Source organism: Haliaeetus leucocephalus, unplaced genomic scaffold, assembly GCF_000737465.1.
Source record: "Haliaeetus leucocephalus isolate CR32 unplaced genomic scaffold, Haliaeetus_leucocephalus-4.0 Scaffold840, whole genome shotgun sequence".
In the NCBI taxonomy this organism is placed as follows: domain Eukaryota; kingdom Metazoa; phylum Chordata; class Aves; order Accipitriformes; family Accipitridae; genus Haliaeetus; species Haliaeetus leucocephalus.
This window is the reverse complement of record NW_010973276.1, coordinates 2,850,174-2,873,128: the sequence shown is the minus strand read 5'-3', so window position 1 is coordinate 2,873,128 and position 22,955 is coordinate 2,850,174. Positions and strand designations below refer to the sequence as shown.

Sequence of the window (22,955 nt, the reverse complement as noted above, 5' to 3'; positions counted from 1 at the left end):
ATAAGTCACACTAGAATAAAATACCAGAATTTCCAGTCTTTGGTCCATTAAAAGATCGTTATTCTGTCTGCCAAACTGTTACAAATGAGTTTTATGGTGTCGCTCTAATACACCTTCTCTAAATGAGAGCCCAACACCCCAAGTATTGGTGCATCACTGCATTAACAGAGTTTGTGCAATCAACTTTACTTTAAAAAACACATTTTAGTATAAATACTATATTTATTAAATATCTTTACAATTCATTTAAATGTATTTACAGAACTATTCCTGCATAAGTTATACCTCAGACATGAAATTCACATAATCGCCTCTTAGGTAAGCATAGATGATAGTCTCATTTTAACAACAACAAAAAAGCATCCTCATTAGATACAGACTCAGATTTACTTCGTTATTTCAGCTATCTTTGTAAGAAACTACTTCATACAGTCAGTTTCTACACAATCAACCGAGTTTTCTCCCTGGAGAAAGGATGTCCATTACTGAGAGACAGAGATTCCATCACAAAATCCTTCACGTCTCTGCCAGACCTTTGCCTCTCCCTTCTCCTTGACTCAGTCATAACTGGTCCCAAAATCTGTTTTTTTGTGGGTTTTGGGGTTTTTTTCAGCCATACCTTCTTCATAAACACAAAGAAAGTACATTTAGAGTGAAACTGTATGTTGCAGGTCTCCCAACGATAGCCATAGAAGTAGCAAGGAACCACAGAGTTTTTCCAATTCACCACATCTTAGCCCTGTATTACCCAAATACCTAGTATCGCTGCTGCAGAAATCCCAGCTCCTGCCAGTCCTGTGATGTTACACAGTTACTGGTGTGTAAAACTCTTCCTTTTCCTTCAGGTGGCTGCTCCCGATAACACACACACACCCCCCCTCTGCAGCAGGTGAAAGCCAACCTGTGCTCCACTCACACACACTTCCATTTCACAGCACACCTTTCTTGTATGCCTCTCTCATGAATAGTCACAATAATCTAATTCCTAGCAAGTGTTACTGCTTCATGCATCATTTAAAATTATTTTGATAGTATGGGCCCTGTCATTTCCTTTTCCAAAAATTGGTTGTGCGCAGACAGCTTAAGTTCATAGGAAGAAATTAGGTTTGATATGTTGAGTGCACATCTTTTAAAAAAAAACAAAAACAAAAACAATCAAACATGTGATAAAAATATCAATTCTTTATAATACAGTATTGCTTTATAAACAGATGGAAAAGCTATAAGCTTTACTGGTCTTTGGTGTGTCCGGTGAGGGATAAACTCATGATTTGCAAAACAAAATCCAAATTTGTTCTTTATTAAAAAAAAAGAAAAAAAAAAATCACAATGTGATATGAGGCAAATGGCTTTGTTGATACTGCTCAGCTAAGAACAGCTTTAACAGAGCGCCAGGCTCGGCGCCGTGCTGCCAGGCAGCACAGTTCAGTTCCAGAGAAGCCAGCCGAGTCTCTCCGCTCGCTTGGGGATTCCAGACCCCAGCCCAGCAGCGGTGGAGTACAGCGCACACAACACCTCCCGCAGGGGTAAGCACCGTCGCTGTACTCATCTATCTGATCCGCATACATCTCCCAATGTATAGTTCTAGAAAGTGGGGGGGGGGAAATAACGAGGGCTGGGGATGAGCATGCTGAGAACGAGGGGTCAGACTGCAACACAGTCCAGGTCTGCAGGGGCATCATTTTAAGGTAAGTTCAAGGGAAAGAATCATTGATCAAATCTGCTCTAATCAAGAAGCGTGACAGTGAATACTGGAGAATAAAATGTAAAGACACCCAGATTTGAGAGAGAAATGCCCCTCCCAAATGCTAGAAACAAAGCCCTATACTGCAGTGTGAATACATTCCTTCTAATGAGACAGCTAGACACAGCTTGTTCAATTTTAAAAAACAACAAGGACTGACAATTTGTGCAAAGTTATCCACCACTCACTGCTCCATGGATCGCAAAACTAATTAATTTTTCTTCATTAATATAATCCTCCCCATACCCTCACCAAAATAATATTTTGGTCAAGTTCGGGTAGTTAAGGCATTTTGACAAGTAGTTACAAGGTGATTTAAAATAGATAGCTAACATTATGCCAATTTAGGAATAGCAGATAAATTACTGAAGAGCTTCCAAATTAATCACTTATTATAAATGAAATGCCTGTTACAAGCATGATGCATTGAAATATAGTAAAATGACATGTACATGGTACATGTTAAATGACCTTAAATAAAAGCTTAACATAGTTACGCAAATATACAGTACAAGTCCACAAAAATTCTTTAAACAAGTTGAGGTAACCTCAAACTTAAACAGTTTTAATACAATAAACCAGGTAGTAAAAATCTCCTTTTGAGAGCAGGTAAGATTACTTACTGACCAAGTTTAACTGCACTCACCTAAACAGCAACATTACCCGACTTTTTATATATAAAAACATGGCTTTAATTTATTTCTACATACTTTTCTACCAGCAAAAAAGTTAATGAAAAACTGACCAAAAATATATATATCTTTACAGCTATCAGCTTTTTGTATGAACCTCGGGAAAGAAAAAGGAAAGCTTGCTGGAACGGGGGGAACAAATGTAAGCTACTGTAATTCAAAAGGAAATGTAATATTGCAAAGTGGCTGTTAGATAACTGTAAACATCATTAAGGTTCATTCTGAAAACCCTAAACTTTAGTTACTGAAATGTAAGTTTTGCTGATTATTCATTAATGCTTTCCATTTATGCACTTAACTGCTGCTGCCACAGCATAATCAAAGAGGTGCTTGTTTGAGAGTCAGAAAGATAAGGATCAACTGGACTTCAACTGGTGCAGCATATTCTGTTCTACACAAGCAAGAATGGCAATTACTAACACAAATCATGTTTCATTAACAACAGAATTATCTACCAAAAGTGAAGACGTTCAGAGTTGAGGATGATCTGTTCTTTGTGCAACCTCCCACTGTAGCATTTACGCCATATCAGCCCGCACTGGTGAGATGGGCTAAAATGCTGAAAGGACCTCAACTTTGGCCAGCTCGGCTTTTTGAAACAGAGTTAAAATTTTTGTTAAAAAAAAAATTATCCACAGCCAAAACATCCAGATACCAGGCCCATTACGGACAAATGATCTGCAGAACTTTTAAGATCACAGTTAAGCACCTGAAATCACAAAACACATTTGCATCCATATAATTTGAACTAAATATGGTTTTTGAAATTTTGTACTAGAAAAGTCTCCTAGGCTGACACCATGTATGGCAAGAGCAGAATGTTTACAGCAGTTATAAATCTCCTGAAAACTGGAGCTTAGAAACACGAAACCTCAGCTACCACTGTAACAAGACTATGCTTATGAAACTGTGTTCTGTAACATACCCTTTAATGAATAGTGAACGTTTCTAGTAAATAGAGTAATATGCCCTCTTGTAGAGGTTTTATCTACTGAATCTAGTTTGAAAGATGATAAACCAATCCTACTCCTTTGAAAGTAAGTCACATTTCAAATGCAGTAACGACGTGGGATTGATCTCCCCCTTTTAAGGACAATGACTAAGCTCTGAAAAGACATGCTTCAAGCCTTGAGCTTCTTCATTTCTTGCTGGCAGACAGAGACCAGTGTACTACAAGAGTGGTTCTTAACAAGGACTTCAGTTGCGTCTCAAGACAGGCAACGAGCTGGAGAACCGGCTGCTGAGATCAGGTGCGAAGGAAGAAAGCAATCCTGCCAGCAGGAAACCGTACATGTGAAGCTAGGAGCTCGGGGATAACGAAAACGTCAGAAGCTGACACTCTGGGCAGATCAGTCTGTATACTCAGCTACAATAGAAAGAAGGACGGTGATGTCATCTGGTTTTCCCCCTGTAATATAAGAAAAGTAAAATTATTTCTTCAAACCACAGTGGGTCATCTTCTTATAATCTGTGACATTCCCCCACGGAAAGCTCTTTAAAAAAAAAGTTTAAATATTCAAAAACTTGTTTTGTGTAGGCACAAGAACTCTGCTCCCTCTACCTCCTTTCCAAAATGCAAATGAGGGTAGCAATGACATTTAACACAGCAAAAAAACGCTCTCCTTTTAATAGTTTGTGATCTCACTGTAGCTTAAAAGGAGTACAGAACCTTGAACATTGTTGTTAGCGAGTAGAGCAGAAAGCCCGGTTTTTAGCACACTATTTATTTAATAAACATACAAAAACCCTGACATTGTTTTGTTACGAGCAGGTGGCAACAAAGTCAGTATCTTCTCAGGAATTTCTGCTGTAAATCAAACACCTCTTTGGCATCTTCTCCAGCACTATATTACTGCATCTCTTTCTAAAAGCTACTTAACATTTTTAGTAGTTGCTTTTCAAACCTCAACAGCTAGAGCAAGACACTCTAATCCTACAGAAACGGCTCAGAGAAGAGGGATGGTGTTATGTAGGAAGTCAAACCAGTCCTTTGGACTCAGGAGATCTGCAGTTTCATTACTGAATGACTGAGCTCTGTAGCAATGCAGAGCCCGAGCTTTACAGCTATTGTCTCTACCCTTAAGAAAGATGCTTAAGGGTCTTGCAGGAAATCCTGTCCTCCTGATTCAGAGATAGTGAGAACATCTTTACCAGCAGAATTTTATTTATTTATTTAAAAGAAGAAAGGGGGAAAAAAAAAAAAGGTGTTTGATAGGACTCTGAACTCTGCCAGGTGTTAATATCTTTCTAGAGCACAGCAAGTAGAACCAACGGAGAGGTCAGGACAGGGATGCTAACGGTACAAGGATCAGAAATTTCAACCCCCCCAAAAAACCCTACCAAAGAATGGGCAGAATCCCAGCTAAAAACATCAATAATAGAAGACCTTAAAAAAACAAGAACAAAACCACAAAAAACAACACACACCCCCCACACACACACCACCCACACACCCAAATCCAAGGAACAAGTCAAGTACAGTTTCCCCAAGAGCCTGGAGAACTTGTATCATGCAGGATTCCTGGGGCAGGAGTGTACATATTAGATTTAAAAAAAATTTAAAAAATCAGTTCTCTGCATTCCAGCTGCTTCCCCACAGGAGGCTTCTGATCAGCCGGGGCCTGGCATGACCTATGTCAGGAGCTGGGGTCCTTGCCAAACCCAGCACGCTAGCTTGGTGCTCTACTGCCAACCGCATTTCTTAGCACTCTGTTCTATCAGATCTGGGAACAACATAACTTCACTTTGCTTAAGATTTCTCAAAGATAGCAGGAGTGGGAGGAGGAGAAAAAAAGAAGAAAATCTTACCTCTCACATTCAATCCATTGTCACATGCAAACTGTGCAAACGGCGACATGTAAGTGGGATCATATGCCAGCTCATGAGCTTGTTCAGCAATGCTTCTTGCAGTCTGCTGTATACTCTCATAGTTGGAGTTCTAAATTAATGAGGAAAAAAGTTTATTCTTTAAGAAAGTCTACCCGTAGCTGTTTTGCTGATGCATGTCAGTTTTAGAGATCCCTGACTGCTGGACCTCTCTCACAGATTTGGGCACTAGTTACCACCTCCACTTCCAAATGGAACCCTCACCATCTTTCAGGCTTTACAAATTTGGGTTAGAACTGCAAATCTTCACAACTGAAGTCCAGACCTCTATTCCCTACCAGCAGCTGCAAGACTTGGTTCTGGAAGATTTGCAGAATTTAGAAACTTAGAAGGCTAATACTCAGAATAGACTAAACTGTCTCACCTGAGGGAAGCAGGATATTTGATAGCTACACTGGAAGAACCATCCTTCCCTCACAAAGTAGGCTCTGTTGAAGTAATTATGTTTTATCTTGAATGGAAAGTCTGACTTCTCTGACCCTCGTACCCAAATTGACAAAAGCACACTTGGGCAGAAGGGGCAGTTTAAAAGTTAGATGAGAAAAAAATTTATTGAGCGCACACACACTTTCTACAGACTGCATTTTAAGTGCCTTTTTTTTTTCTGTTTCAGTAACTCTGCTGCTTTACTCCAAGCCTTTTCTTACTCAAACCAACATGAGATCACAACCAACCACTCTTTTTGTTTGTAACTATTTTAAAATGCCTTGCCATTTCAAGACCCTTCCCCGCCGTTTGGGGAATTAGCAGGCATTACATGATTAACTTTTGGCTGAACCTCACAGGGAACTTCAGTGCCTATCCCAAACTCGCCAAAAGGTGGAGCTCAACTTTCTTCCACACGGGAATTCCATCTCCAGTGTCCACCCAGGCTAACCCTCCCTCTGCGCAGCGAAAGGGAGGCGGGAGGACAGCAGACAGAGGTATGATCTGGCTATAGCGTAAGTAACCGCCACGCAGGTTAGCGGCCAGCCCACCAGGCCCTTCCAAACCATGACAGCATGCTGATACACCTTCAGTGCTGTCATTACCTTTGCTAACCAGATTAAAGCCTCTGTGACAGCTTGTGCTCTCTTTTTCCATTTCACAGCACAGCTTCTCAATTTCAGACCTGAATATTGCACCAAGAAGAGAGTGATAGTGGGGAGTGCAGAAAGGGGGAAACACAAGGGTCTGCCTGATGCGCAGAGGCCTGCCAGACATTTTGTCTGTAAGGACCCATTCTCTGACACCACCTCTCAGTTATGTAGCTGCAGGTAAGAGCAGGCAAAATTTTTTTTAAAACCACACTGTAATTCTGCATGTTAACCTTATTTGCATTTCATAACAAAATAGTTTCCTCAGGGAGGTTATACATATTGATATCTCCTAAGTACACTTTCCTTTCTGTAAGTAAATAGCCTTAAGCTAAATGTTCTCATCCAAATTAAAATATTTTAATGTATTTTTACTATTTAAAAAGAACATTTGTGGTTGCTAACCTAGAGAAGTTGCCAGGGAACTTTTTTTTACAGAACATTGAAGATTTTTCAAGCACACATAACCCACAATTCAGACAGCCCGCACTACTTTACAATTACTGTTTTATAAACCTTCAGAAAAGCTTCAAATTACTTTTAAGTGTACAGCTCACCCCCTCAAATAACCCAAGAAAGAATGCTGTATTTTCATGTATATCATCTACAACCTGCAAGTACAGATAAAATAAAATTGTGTGAGCAGCTGGCCAAGGGCAGTGCCTGCTATTGAACATCTCCCCCTTCCTCCTCTCCCTCCCATCACTAGTTAGTGACTTGGTACCAGCTGCTACTCGGGAAATTTATGCCCAAACTGCTGCTTCTGGATTCAGCCTGGGTGCAGATCCAAGAGATGGCACTTTGGGGGTCAATGTCCCTTTCTATTGCTTACATGGGGTATTAACTTAAAAGTCTCTAAAAGGTAGCACTTTGTGGTGGGTCTTTTAAATAAAATACAAAAGTTACATGCCTAAAAAGTAATAGTAGAAACTATGACAGATAACCAGTGCAAAAGATGCGAGAGATTCAGAATACACGCACTTACCTTCAGCTTTTTTAACTCCTGCAGAATCATGTAGTCAGGCATGTTGTCAAACAGTCCGTCTGTTGCAGTCAAAATAATGTCTCCAAGTTGGACATCAAAAGAAGTACTATCAGCAGCATCAGGGCTGTGAAGATGACAGATATGTTAAAGAAGAGGACTCCAGCTTTCACTAAGACACCAAGCAATGTCAAACCAGCACACCAACAGCTTTTATAATTCACTACTGTTATGTGTTTTTCTGCAAAAGAAAGAAATAATCACTAACTGGAGCTTTTGCACCAGGATGGCTTGTCAAGAAAGCTACAACAGAAAAACTGTGATTGTAAACAGGTAATGTTCCAGCTATTACACAAAGGATTTGCATTTAAAATTCCCAGATGAACAATCCTGCAAACTAATCTGCTTCACAAGTGTATCTCCATGGAAACCATTAAGTAGAATGGCAGCTCCGGGCTTCCTTCTCACTCATCTTAAATATGTAAGAGAGCTATACTTGAAAGGACAATTCATAACAGGAACAGCTGACACACGGATTCTGAACCACTTTCTAATGCAATGGAAGATGAAAGGTGTCTGAAATGGCTACCAGGAGACCATAGCCAGTTGGTCTACTTACGTCTAATACATTACACAATACCGAGAGGAGAAAATATCTATTTTGGCCATGAATATTGCTGCAAAATCTGATTCTCAGAAGCAGTATAATGACAAACGCATCATTTTTAAACATTCTTCGGGAGTCTTTAAAAGGAAGAAACTGCTGCATCCCATGCCATTTGGCTATGCCAAAAAACAAAAGAGCTGCTTTGCTCAACGGATTTGTAGCTGCAGGAAAGTTAAGAGTTAAGATTGCCTGTGTAGTCCCATATATGGCCAAATTTAACATTTTACTGGGACAACAAATAAAAAAAGTATTGGAGAAGCATTTAGACAACATCCATGAGTACTATATTAATGTCAAGAACAGTGCAGAAACTAGCCAGAAAGCTATAATCATGATTCGGAATTGAAGTGTGGAAGCTCATTTATCTTGCGCTTTCCTTACTGTGTGATGACTCAGATTACTCTGCTTTCCTGACTTCCACTGGACATTATCAATTAGCCCTGTGCTTGTTTTTTGTCTTCTCATGGATGACACAGAATCTCAGAAAAATTAAGATTTTTAGAGCTCTGGAAGCTCAATCATTCATTTAATTTTAGTCTAATAAAGAGGTTAGATTATTGAAGGGTTCTAATTTCAGAGTTCTACCCTAGCTTCCTCTCTGCAGTCTTATGATGAAGTAATAAAACCACATGCAAGAATGGTCAGGAGTTTCAACAATTTAACCAACATTTTAAAAACATCTATTTTGGCATTAAAGTCATAACCCTTACTGCATCAGCCTTGATATTTCATAGAATCATTTAGGTCAGAAAAGATCCCCGAGATCATCAAGTCCAAACCTTGTATCAAAAACTTAAGATGCCTATTGCGTTCCCTGTATGCTATGGTCACTCTCTGAGGATCCTTTATCATCTTCCTGTATTCAGAAGAGGGATATCGCTTTAATGAGCGTATAACCATTATTTGAGAGCTGTATTTTAATATATATTTGAAAGCTGATTTTTTTTTTTTTTTTTTAAATTTCTGGTGAGACTTCACAAAGTCAGAGGATGGATCAGCCTGACATTCTCAGAGAAAGACAAGTACAAGTCTGTCTTTGAAACAACTAATTTCTGTGAACAGATTGTCCTTTCCTAATACTCTCATTTCCCAGCTCGGTGTTCCGCCAAACAGTTTTTTGCGCGTTTTGGTCAAATACAATATGCTGCGGGAAACACAGCTATTTGGAAACACAAGTTAGTCACATGTCCCTCTGCTCTATTCTTCAAGTACTTGCTACCTCACTGCCAAGATATCTAAATTAGCGTGCTCCAAACCAGTCTCAATAGAGTACAGACAGGGACTGGGAACAAATGCTACTGGTAAGACAAGGCACTCATGCAGGATGACCGGCACATATACCAGCTGCAGTTTTATCACAGCAGCTTTATTAAGCAACGTCTTTCCACAGATCAGAACGTGCACACCACAGACTATGGGAATATGCCATCACGAATGAATAACCATTAGCCCAATAAATTCAGACTGTGCAACAGCATACAAAGTTTAATTACAAGGTAAGAAATGTTCACATTACCTAAAGACAGGGAGGCAGGTAAAAGACCCTTTGACTGGATACATGCTTAAATCCTCACACACTACACTGCACTATACAAAGAGCACCATGGTAGCGAAACTGCAACCTTTTGGGAGTTGATCACATACACAGATTAAAAATTTAAGATCCTCTCCCATCTTACCTGTCACTTAAGACAACTCCTTCTGCTTCCGGTGGAGCTATTGACAGTTGGAACGGAGTGTTGAAGTAATGCTGCTGCTCATCAGATCGATGTACTACTTCTCCTCCTCTGACTACCAAAAATCCAGAATCTCCCAAGTTGGCTGTATGTAAACGATGACTTGTTCTGTCCAGAACTACTATACAAGCTGTACTGCTTCCTGGAAAGAGAACGTGGTAACTGGAGTCAGCCTTACAGAAGTTGCCTATGCTTTCACCAATTTGATTCATAGTCCAATTATTCAAATATTTATCAAAGCTTACAAATCAGGAGAAATGGAAATACTCAATAATGCCAAAATTAATATACACTAAGATAGCAAAATGCTAGAAATCTTTGCAACACAAACTATGATTTTTGTATAGAACTAACATTTCCTGCTTTGATCTTGGTAAACACATTATGCTGACAAATACCTGTTTTGTTCCACTTTATTTACAGTTTTCCATCCCAACGTATGTCAGCACATTCTGCTATAGGACTGGATTTACAGAAGTCACATAAAATACTGAAATTCCGAAATCATTCAGATAATAGGATTCTAGTAGCATCCATACAATGCTGGGTGCTCTCCACACAGTTTCACTCATCAGCTGTAAATAAACCATGCCAAGTAAAGAACTGCTTGCAATTAAGTATTAGGTATTATTGCATTACTCTTGTCAGAACATTAAAATGCTTTTCTTCATAGTGTGGCTCTGGAAAGCTATCTTCATGTTTAAAAAAATAATAATCCTGTCAGGTCTTCAGGATACTAACTTCACAAGTTCAAAGAAAACACGTTTCAGAGACAAATACTATTTGATTAAAGTAAGACAGAACAGAAACATATCTACTTGTCAACCGTGCTCAGAACTATCCCAGCCATGCTTGAGGGCACTGAGGAATTCTTGATTCATTCACTGGGAAGTAGCCACCAACTGTGTTTGGTTGCAAGCCACAAAAATAACTGTATTGGAGAGATACCCATCCACAGACTAAGTCCTTCACAGCAAATAGCAATCACAATTTCTGCAAACAGGATAGCACATCCACCAAGAGAACTTTCATTCCTGAAGAGGGTGAAACACAGCTAAAGCATTTCTTCTTGACTTCTGCCTCTAACATAAGTCCCTGTATCACCAGCCAGTGAATAGTCATCTTCTATCCTAATGTTCTTTCAGCAGAAGTTTCCAAGCACAGCTACATGTTGGACAGACCACAAGCTTGCAATGAGCTAAGCTTACAATAAGGCTTGCTAGTGCAGAAGTCCAGCTGGCTCTAGGCATCACCTATTCCAGATGTTTCCCTTCCTAATACAGGGAGTTCTCTGCAATACACTTGCACTTAATTTGTTCTCTAGTGAATATACAGGACCTTCTCCACTCTTACTGAATGGTAAGTCAAAGCAGTATCTTAAGAAAAATTCAGATTTTAGATGTGACAGCATCCAAGATTGTTCTGCAATACAAAAATAATGTTTAAATAAATAGCACAGTTTCCTCTCATTTCAGTTTTATTTTAAAATATTTGCTAGGTTCAATTCTGATGAACTAAGTATCAAGACTTAAAGCACAAAAGCAAGAAAAAGTTATTGCCTAGTGAATCCTCCTTAATGAAGTCCTCTCCCTTAGCTTTATTTTAAATAAACTCTAAATGCTCATTGCCGTGGTAATTCCAGGGGTTTATTTCTCCTTCTAAAAATACTGTTCTCTGTTAAAGGAGAAACACTAAGGATCATTAGTTTCAAATTCTAACTCTATTAGCAGAGTGTAACTAGGAGGCCATGTGTGGAATGCAGATCTTGTGACTCAGCATATGCTGCTTTTCAGAATTTGAAAGGTCAAGCCAAGCAGGGCTGCGTCCGTCTGCAAAGCCGTTGTGAGCACTCTCACCAGTGGCCCACTTTGTAGATCACTTAGAGCTACATCTGCTTTGCACAAATAAGCTCTATCAAACACAAAATCCTAATGTAATTACCGACCACTGCTATTTTAGTGATACTTAAGGTCACTTCTGAGGTTTGAACCTATTCTTTAGGCATATAATGCGAGAACATCTGTTCTGAAGCTCAGCAGACAAGTTAAATATAGCTTACACAGCACTCTTCTGGCACAGAAGTTTAAGGTCAGGTGAGAAGCACGGGTATCGTGCACAGTAACACTTTCGTGGCACATAAAAGGTCACATGCCCTTTAGAAAAGTATTCCATTTTCAAGGTTGTCATTTGAGGTCAAATGTTGCCTCTCTATCTGCTCACCACTCCCAAGGCAGCTGGATGCCCTGTCTAAAATCAAGTTTGACACAGAATATGCTAAGCATCTACTTTAGTTTGCTTTCAAAAAAATCTGTAATGAATCCCCCACAAAGAATTATAAAAAATAATAAACAGTACCAGTGATTGTATGATATAAACTACTTAACCAATTAGGTTTAAAGTTCATTGGACATAAAAGGCAACAGAAGCAGTAAGGCAAGGAATGAACAGAACTGCATCCAGTTATCATCAGAAAATATTTTTGCTTGCATAGCTTAAGTGAAAAGCCACAACCAACCATCAAGAGTTTTCAACGGAGAACAGTTATTTGTACATACATAACAGAGAGAATGAGTGCACATGTCATAACGTATTCTACCGCAGAACTCATTTTGCAAACTCTCTGCAAGCACTGGTGAATTACCACCCTTCACACATAAAGGCTCTTTGTCTTTTTATATATATATATATATATATTAAAAAAATATACACACACACAAACATTCCCTGCATTACTGAATGAACCAAGACAGTCTTTAAACATACAAGAGAAAATAAGGATGCTACCAAGACAACTACATTTCTACCTTTTTTGGTTAATTAAGAGAAGATAACTGCCTGCAAATTTGTTGTAGAAGCTGACAACAGATTTAAGCAACCTTAACCAGATAACATACAACACAGATCCAATTTATATATTTTTGCTCTCTTACCAAGCAAAGGTACTTTGTTCTGCAGCAGCTCACAATAACCTGCGGTGAGAATCCCAACAGGATTGCTTGGTACAAACCGTCCTTCTTTTACTAAACGTTCACATGTTCGCATTAGAGTCCCTGAGAACTGAGAAGGGTCAACCCCATAGTCTCTCCAGCCACCTACACCATCTGCTACCCCTAGAAGAAAACAGAAAATGAGAGTTATATGAACAGAAATGGTTTCCAAAACAAGGTTTTTAATTTTTGCCATCACTTAGGACATTCAGTAACTAAAAAGTAGGACATAGCACCTGCTTAACAACATTTTTGATGACAAAAGATATTTCTAAGCATTTGTAAGAACTTCTGACGTCAGCTCCTAGACAAATCCCTAAATATAATCTGAATTGCTGAAGAGAAGGTAAAAGTCTAATGCTGAGAACTCTATGAGGAGGCTGACTTCACTAGAGAACAAGTAATGGGGAATTTAGGGGGAAGAAGGGGATTCAATCACATTAACCTTTGATTAGTCCATTAAAAAGGAAGAAGAGTTTTTATTAATTTTAAATGTGAAGGTTAAGATCTTAATTAGTACAGAAATTATAAAAAACTCTTCCCTTCAGCGGCCCAAAGTTTTTTCTCAAGCTACTTGCTCATATGAAGAATAATCCTTTCTATTTGGTAATACCAATTTCTGTAGAAACTAGACTTCCATTTTAAAAGTGTATTCAAAAAAAAAACATGTAACCAACACAATGCTGGGACCTGCCCCTTCCAAGGATAATTTGTTGCTTACAGCTTCAGCCAAGCAAGAGAATGAAAACTGACTATGATCCAGCCAATTTTCATTCATTTATTCAAAACAACCCAGGTATCATAGAATTAAACAAATTCTGCCAAAGCTTGGGAAGCTTCTGAGCAACCACAGAAGCACATAGCAAAGACACACACAGAAAAGGGGGGTGGTCAGAGGGAGGTAAGCAGCAGATATGATAGTCTACTGACATTTGGCTAAAGTATTTTGAACTTCCTCAACTGGTCCTAATGACAAAAGTAAAATACTGTCTGAGATAAAAATACTTCTACTTGGAAATTTTTCCAAAAAATCTTTTTGATCCTCAGCATGTAAGGACTAACCATTTCAAGCTCAGGTTTCCATAACGTATAAAGCTAAAATAGTATGTTCATGATAAAAACACGATGAGCCAATTTCGGAGCTCAGATTGTGCTGAAGAACAACAGCCTCCTCAGAAAAAACGCTGCTATTAGCAAAGGCAGGAAAATTTGACTGAGAAGGTAAAACTAAGTTTGCCTCATCTACAAATGCCCTTCACATCGGACGCCATCTGAAACTGAGATGGAAGGTTTAGAGCTGACCTTGGCACGAACTATAATCTGACAGGAGGTTATAGCCAGATTCTGAACAGCCTATCAACATTAATCAGATTTCTCCCAAAAATAGTGCACAACCTTTTAGACACCTGCTTTGTCCGTTTGCTTTCTTAGAAGAACGCTGTAGGAAGGCAGATCCCTGTATTCATCTCTTCAGACCAGACCCTGAGAAGAAGCCCATGCAAAAGCAACCCTGGCATTCTCGGAAATGCCTTTTCTGGTTTCTTCAAGAACAAACTAATCCTCTCTTTACAGGTCCCACAACTTCAGGTTAATACTGGATTAACCCTTTGCTTTCTGTTGCCATGCAGACAAGTCTAGAATAAGAGATTATTGAGAAAAAGTTCTAGATCTAGAACTTGAAATAAAAACCAAGCGAGAGTTTGGATAATGATGCTTGCTTTACATGAAGTTATCAGATGAGCAGCTTTTTTCACTTAAGGATGAACATAATCCATGTGTACTTTTGTTAGCTGAATACAGCATTGCTTCACTGACAAGAGAGTTAATGCAATGAAAAGATGATGTTTGACAAGTACCGTCCAAAGCTTTTGGCTCCTAAGATGGCTACAAAACAAGCTCATCAGAAGTTACTGGAGCGCTCTCAAGTGATCAGTAAACCATTTTTGCACTAGTCTTCTTGGGAAATATTTAAATAGAAACACTACAGCATTAGTATACAGTACAAGAAAGCCATCACAGCAAGCACCTGATAAGGTTAATTATCAAAACCTATTCCGATTTTTAAAGCAAAAAAATAAGAGTATGCCACCTGATTTTCTTTGCTCACTTCTTACTCCAGGCAGGAAATCTCAATCTGTATCATAGCAGCAAACTTCATACTATCTTGAGCCATGAAATAGCTTTGTCTGTCTGCCTTCCCGTCTGCTTTTTGCAAGCTATAAACAGCTTTAAGTACATTCTGCCAGTGCCTTCCAAAACAATCATCCTCTAGACGGTCCAAAAGTCAGTCCTCTGACTTAGCTTTGTGCCATACTTAAGAGAACAGATTGTATGCTTAAGAATCAACAAGACAGTTGTGCATTCCTTCTCCATCGCTGGCACAGAAGCAAACAGGACCAGAGCATTCATGAGCGGGCCCTGGAGCATGCTTCCACTGTAACACCTCCACACCACCTCATCAGCTCACTAGCTCACATACCACCACTGGCACTTATTTCTTAATCTTGCCCAAAATGGACAACGTGAGGTTTTTTTTGCAAAGGTTTGTTGGGTTTTTTTTTTTCTTCTTTTTCTTCTTCTTTTTCTTCTTTTTTTTTTTTTAAACAGTATCTCTAAAAACCAGTAAGTCAGTTCATTTAATTTAAGCTAAATGACCTTGTTGGCTCCCAAAGCATGGCTCATGAACACTGCCAGAGCAGTCAAATGCTTCCTCCTGCATCGGCACAGAGCCAGGAATTACTGCTGCCGTCGAGACCAATGGCAGTACACAGGCAAAGCACATTCAAGAAGCCCTATACCACACAGTGCCACTTAGAAAACATCGCCTTGACTGTTTTTGCCTTAAAAGAAGATTTTTACATTTCCTAAGATCTTCAGCCATCCTGTCCTACCTTCAGCATGGTTTTAAAATAAAAACAGTATCTTTACATTCTACATTCTCAACATACTAAACAGTTTTATGGGAAAGGAATATGTGATTTTAAAACAGACTGAACAAACTGCTACTGAAATAGATGAAATGTCAATGAGAATAAAGTTTAAGAAAACTTTGTGATATTTGATATACAACAAACAAGGAGAAAAACTATTTGTGAGATATTTCAAACTCCAGAAGCAGCAAGAACTGAAAACTCAACTCATAAAAATGAACTAATTTTTATGTAATAGCTTGTTTCCCCACCCCTGTCACCAAAGAAAAATTCAAAGGTACTGCTATTGGCAGTATCACTGCCAAGGAGTAATGCCAAGCTCTATTCATTTATATTATCTTTGTTTTCATCCAAGACAAAAAAAAAAAAAGGTAAATATCCAAAACAACTACTGTTTTAACAAGTGAAAAAGATTACTTGGGTTTTCATTGTCTTACATTTCACCATAAAACATTAAATACTGTTTTCCAGTATCCATCATTTACCTTGAAATACCTGTCTTACAAAATATGAATCACTGGACATTTAAGACAAACCGCATGGCTGAGAATTGCTGAAATTGAACGGTATACAATCCTTGATTTTTTTCTAAGCTATGCAGTAAATCAGAAAATTTTATAGAAAGAATACATCTTTGAATATTCCCTGTTCAAGCCTATGCAGAAATTACAGAAGTGTCCACCTGACATAGTGAAATGCTTGTGGCTAGATGAACAACCACTGTAAATAAAGCAGTTGAAAATTTCACAATAAATTACTTCAAAAGAATAAATGCTTCTCGAGTATTTAACTATATTACGGAGACCTTTCAGAATCTTTGAGAGTTAACACTCCACTACATTGCCTTCTGCTGGAAAATACACAAATACTACTGCCAGATTACATATTTGCTGCATGTGTCAGTCCAAAAACTGGCTCTTTTTAACTTCTTAAAGATTCAGTTTATCAAGATCTCACATAGAGAGACAGTTGCAATGAAGTTTCAAGACAAAGCACAAGTGACTGATGCTGCAGCACAGAAAACAAGCAAGTGAAGATACTGGCACTGAAACTTGTTAAAATTTATTTCAAAATGCTAAAAGCACCTGCGATAAAATACCAGTTGAAATGCAAACATAAAGTTGTTTTGACTGCCAACCCATAAGGTTAACTGCAGGAGCCCAGGCAACAGCCAGCCAGTGCCAAGACTAGTAATATGTGCTTTTCACCACACACTTTTCTAAGTCAGATCCAGATGTTATATCTAGTCCAGAGCAAATATAAACTAAACAGCCTTAAAGTTCAGAACAAAACCACGAATACTAATCAAACCCTGTTTAACATAAATAGCATTATGAGTGGAAGTTCTGGCTAGCTGGCAAACTAACCTGCCCATGGTCAGAGTCTAGAACTATCACCCTGTCCCAAAAATCTCTTGAAAGATGGATACTCTCAAACCTTCCATCAACAAAGAATAATAATCTCACACAGAAGCACCAGGCAGGCACAAGTGTGCCAGCAGGAATTGCTTTTGCATGCAACCACAATTAAGTTTGTAAGACACTCCATGCATCCTATTGAACTTTCAATTTCTTGAGATCCTTACCTGAATTAGCAACGAATTGCTGATAAAAGAACATCAAAAGGATATATTTGTCACTTAATTTATTTTGCATCAAATATAGAAGAAAGGCTAAAACGGTAACAAAGTGCAACGTGATGCACTACACAAGTTTGAAATACAGCACCTAGTATTTGTCAACATACCAAAAGTGAGATAAACTGATAAGACTTCTTGTTTTATCAGCAATGAGATAAATCACACACCTACAAAGGTTCTCCATCCAAAACAAGTCACGTGCTCAAAGCCAGCACTAACTCTCCTAGCAGCTTCACTGGCAGCATGTATGGGATCACAACGTTATAGCCAAATGGTGTCTATCCCCCCCCAGGTTTTGGCAAAGAAATAACCTAGCTAAATACAAATCCCTAAAGGCAGATTGTGTGTGACTGATAACTAGTTACAAAAGGAAAGATTACTTATTCACACTGGCCATTTTAAAAGTTACAGTAGACCTTAAACTACCCTTGCATGAAATAGAAAAGTACTGGAAGAGTAACTGGTTAAGTGATAAGAAGAACAAAAAGCAAGAGGCAAAGTGAGAGATGATGTTGAAGAACAAACTTAAGGAGAAAAAAGGAACTGGAAACATTAAATTGTGCATCTACTTCCAGGAAAAAGCAGCAGTTCCTTTTATGTTTTTCCTCCCCTGCTACAATACACTGTTGTTCCTGAAACAGGTTTTTACCAAGTAGATCTCTTACCTGTTTTATTTAAGCCTGAGAAATTGTTCAGCGGATTTTGGGAGCTACAGGAGAACACTAAACTATTACTTATTTCTCAAAGTTTTGTAAAAACCTCCCTACATAGTCATAACTATTTAATCTCTCAAGGTGTTGAGCAACCATGGAACTTACTTTCATAGCTGAACTGCTACTGGCAGTTGGCACTTAAATGATGAAAAGGGATAGGTACTGTGGACAGACATCAACCAAGCTGTGCTGAAATTACTTACAGCCTGAATAATCTCAGGCTCACAATATTAATAGTGCAGATGAACCAAAGTAAACAGCGGGAGATTTTTGCAACATTTCCTGCGACATAGGTATGATTAATGCTTCACCTACTGTATTGTGTTCACCTTTGCTTATTTCCTTCTGTGATTTCTGACAGAACCTGCTTTTCGTTCAAGCTAAGATCTGCATATGAATGGAAATTAATGCTACCAACAAGTATCAATAGCACTTACAATTAAAGTAAGTGTTCAACTGCAAATTCTGATCAGAATACACTGCGTGCAATGCCCTTCCAGAAACCGTGGTCAAGAATAACAACCAGATTTTAGTTTCATTCTCAGAAAGGGAGATACCACGTTTCTAAACGTTACATTCGATGCTACTTAAAAAAATAGCTCTGCTGACATTTGGATTAGCTGTATTGACAAGAATGTAGGTGAATATGATTGTTAATGGGATGTTTCTCAATCTGTAGTTTCTCTACAAACGGCAATACTTATACTCCCATGTTAAAAAGAGAACTTTATTTGGTCTATTACAGACTAAGACACATGTACAATTTTTTTCAAATCACTGATTACTCCCTCTACCATGTCCTAAGTTCTCCCAAGAGAGTAGATGAAAGGCTACTCTGAAGCAAGCAGACAACTTGCCTTCTTTAGCGTGATAAATTGTGATAAGGCAGCAATCTCTTTACCAGGTATGATATCAAATAAACCACTTAACATAGTCTTATATGACCTTCAGGCATCAAAGCAAGAATCTCTTCCTCCTCCGTAGTTTCCAGAAGAACCTTGACATTTCATCTACAAATCCTTTTACCTTTTGTAGTTTACTTTTCTTGATGACAGTGAGACTAACAATATTCCAGAGGCTTTGTCACTCTAGAGTTTTACATACCTCCTATGCAGGCTGCTGACAAACTTAATTTCCAAATAAAGCACAATTCCAGCTGCCCCACAACAGCAACCCCCCCTCCAAAAAAAAATTAAAAATCAAGATTTGCAGCAGACAGAACAGTTGCCAAATTTTAACTCTGCAGTGGACAAACAGTACCCTGATGCCAGACATTTTCCTACTACTGCTGGGGGACAGAAATAGTTTGGAAGACTAGTCAAGTCACACTGGCTACACCCAAACTTCTACCCAGCACAGACATTGTATAAGTGATGCTGTCACGGGATGTGCATTGGTTGCTGTAATGTTTCAATAATGAGTCACGCAACAGCTTGGAAAAATCTGTAAAAAAAACTAGCAAAGACATCAGGAGCCTGATAAGGCAGGAATAAGCAAGAAAAGGCAGATCCCAACAATAGAAAAAACAATCACCAGCATGAGACATCTCAAAATTTATAAACGAGCTTCAATGTTTAGTTTTGTTAAGCAAGCGAAATGTTTATATAAAGTGTTCAAGTTCATTTAAAAAATCTGGTTTTGCTCCCCAAGCACTAAAAATTCTACTCACATGTTAATTAGGAAAAAACAGAGGTGTCGCTTTCTGAAGAGTTTTGTTCTTCAGCTTTGAAAACCAGTATTTCTGTCCTCAAAAGTTACAAAGGCATGCCTTCAGACATGAAGTAGTACTTAATGTCTACCAAGTCTCAGGAAGATATTTGAACGTTCTGAGGATCTGGACAACCAAGACACTGACAGCGAACATATAGAAAGATACAATACGGTACAACCAGCAGCAAAAAGAAATCATGGACCTGAATCATTAAAGTTCTAGAGATTAGTATTAGTAGTAAAGCCATTTCCTTTTCTCAGAGAGATCCCAAAGGAAACACTCTGGTTCGGAGTTTCTTTTTTCTCCCTGTGCTCAGAACGGGAACAAAACATGCAAACTTAACAGGTATGTCCCAGACAAAAGTAGAAATAAGAGACAAAAGCCCCAAGGATTCAAGTACACTAGTAACAGGCCTTATCAAGCCTTTAACAACTATGGGAGGACTGGAAAGAACATGAACCTTCATAAGCTGCCTGTTGATCTTACTATGAAAGGATAAAGCATGGACTAGAAGACACTGTTAACAATTTTCAGCCCTTAGACGATACAGTATACAGATAACAAAAGAGTTGTTTAGCATTTTTGTATCTGCTATAAACACACTGCCTAGTCAACTTTTGTTTGACCTAAGAAAATGAATCCCCAAGCACTCATGCCAAATGGCTGGGAGTAGCTCTTTCACTGTTACACCACACCCATATCCATCCCACACAGGCATCCTTCCCATATATTGGTTCTAGAAAAGACTGGCACAGAAGAATTTTAGATTAATTATCTGGCATGGCTTTGTCACTGATGACTACTAGGGCAGACTAACTCAAAGTGATACACTTGAAATTTACGGTTCTCTAAAAGCACTCTTACTGTGTCTAGTGTTCACTTTGGCTAAAACCACATGGGCCTCTTCATTAAACTAATAGTGAAAAATGAAGCTTGAAAAGCAACAGTTCAGCTCAGCCAGTTTTGTTGAGGTGCACAGTTAGGCAGTTATGAAATTAGTACAAAATTTATGAAGGTCTTTAGAAAATAGGTAAGGAACCTCAGATTTGTGATGAGCATAAGAGGAATTGAGGGCAGGAAAACACTGATGCTGAAGCTCTTTTTTGCAGCAGTGTAGAAGAGCTGGTTGAGAAAGGGACAGCAGAGATGATCATAGTAGCAGAAACAAGGAAGAAACTACTATGCCTGTAAACTTAACAACTATAGATGAAGAAAAAGCATCAAGTTAGAATGCATCAAAACCCATCCTGAGCGTTAGTGTTTGCAGAACGTACGCTGGTGTTAGGTTTTTGGTAGGTATATTAAAAAAGCAACAGAGAACTAACATAAAAACAGCTTTTCAGGATGGCATGGGGGGAACACAACAGCTTTTCTATTTAAATTATTTTCTTCTTGGTACTCAAGACATCCTGGTCTGAAGCCTTCTTTGCTGTTTGATCCTTAAGTGGAGTTACAATTCTGTTTGTTTTCAAGTTGCCATGAAAATTAATAGACAAGCTGTAGGTCCACATATAGTAATTACCAAATATGGCCAAAAAACCCTAAACATCATCAAATGGGTCTAAATCCACCTGCTTCCCCGTGCAAAGAGTCCACGTAAGTAAAGCAGATTCCGCATTTCTCTTATGGGCAAATACCGATTGCTCAGTTATTTATCAGTGCTGGCCTAGTATGAACTTTAAAGGCAGCCAGCCTGAGTCACATGTTCAAGTAAGGTTGTCCAACAGCTAATTCAAATAGAAAAAAGTTTCTCTGAAAGAGGCACAACAGAAAAGATGCAGAGTATCTAAAATGCATTGACCAGTTTTCCACATCTCCTTGAAAGTTGTAGCATCACTCTTACAGTAACAGCTCCCTTGAGAATAATCTGCAATACTGTTACCTAGTACCAAGTTACAGCTTCCTGAAAAAAATCTCAGCTATATTAAATGGCAACCAAGTTACAATGACAGCACAAAATTGTGAAGAATCACCAAGCATCGTCACATCATGAGATACCGCAGTGCAATCCCACCAGTTTTAAATTAAAACAAACAAACAAACAAACAAAAAAAACAGGCAGGGGAGAGGAAGCTTTTTTTTTTAATGTCAAAGTTTTGGTGAAAATTTACTTCTGTCAGTTGCTCGAAAACTAACTTTTGCAGAGCGTCAGCCAAATTCAACCTTGACTACACAGGAGAAAGGTCAAGCGCTACCAAAAGCAATGCTGCTCATAAACTGAAGATTCCACTGATTAGCTGTAATTATTCACTACTTCTAAAATTTGAACCCTTAAGATTCATTTTGCATATGAATCCAAACCAGAGAGTGTAATCAGGATAGAATAAATACTGAAATTGAAGTTTGACATTTGAAACCAATCTCAATGTCACTTTGCCTTTCACTTGACAAGGACACAGCACCCGCTAAAATCAGGAAATGTCTGTTTCAATAATCCTTTCTGTAGAAATGCAATACATACACACAGGGCTTGGTTCAGCTTTAAAGGCACACAGAACGCGAGATTCACTACAGGCTGTTTCTCTGGCTTTCGGAGCCACTAGGCCTTACAGGCACCTACAGGTGAATCGCCAAGGCTGGGCCCCGACGCCCAGCACCCACCCCACCCCAGAGGCACGCTGAAGCGAGGTGGGTGTCATGCTGCAACAAAGAGCACGAGACCTTTCTTCTGAAACAAAAAAAAAAAAAAAAAGAGAACTCACGCTGACATTTACAGGTGGAACCAGCTCCTTTGTCTGCAACCCAAGACCTAGCCACTTTGCCATGTGTGGCTCGAGGAGGCGAGGTCGCGACACCGACGCCAAAGCCGCCTCGGCACCCCCGAGCGGGGCCGCGCCAGCACTTACCCAGCACATCTGCCGACCGGTGCCGGGCCACGAAGCAGGCGTCATCCCCGTAGCACATGCCTTTCTTGAGGATGCCCTTGCGGAAATCTTTGCCAAAGCCACAGCTGGCTGTCACCAAGCTGTAGTCACGGGAGTCCGTCTGCGAGAGGCCGCCCAGGACTGCCCGGGCCACCAGCCTGCCATAGGAGAGCACCGAGAACATGGCGTGGGGCGCCCAGCAGCCGAGAGCCAGGAACGCGGGGAGCCACCGGCGCAGCCGCCTCCGGACCTGCCAGCGCCCGCCGCGGGGAGCCAGCCTTCTTCCCCTGCCCGCCGGCCGGCTCGCCTCAGCCTCCGCCGGCCCGCG

The 22,955-nt window shown here is 39.4% G+C and overlaps 1 protein-coding gene across 1 annotated transcript; it reads right to left on the bottom strand.

The window, feature by feature from the left end:
- Window positions 1-208: 208 nt before the first annotated feature.
- Window positions 209-22,930, bottom strand: PPTC7 (PTC7 protein phosphatase homolog (S. cerevisiae)). The gene is made up of 6 exons (XM_010582152.1): window positions 22,610-22,930; window positions 12,714-12,893; window positions 9,727-9,925; window positions 7,384-7,507; window positions 5,245-5,374; window positions 209-3,844 (listed from the first exon to the last, which is right to left on the bottom strand). The coding sequence occupies exons 1-6, from the start codon at window positions 22,809-22,811 to the stop codon at window positions 3,786-3,788; spliced, it is 894 nt and encodes a 297-aa protein (XP_010580454.1). The 5' UTR covers window positions 22,812-22,930; the 3' UTR covers window positions 209-3,785.
- Between the last annotated feature and the right edge of the window lie 25 nt (window positions 22,931-22,955).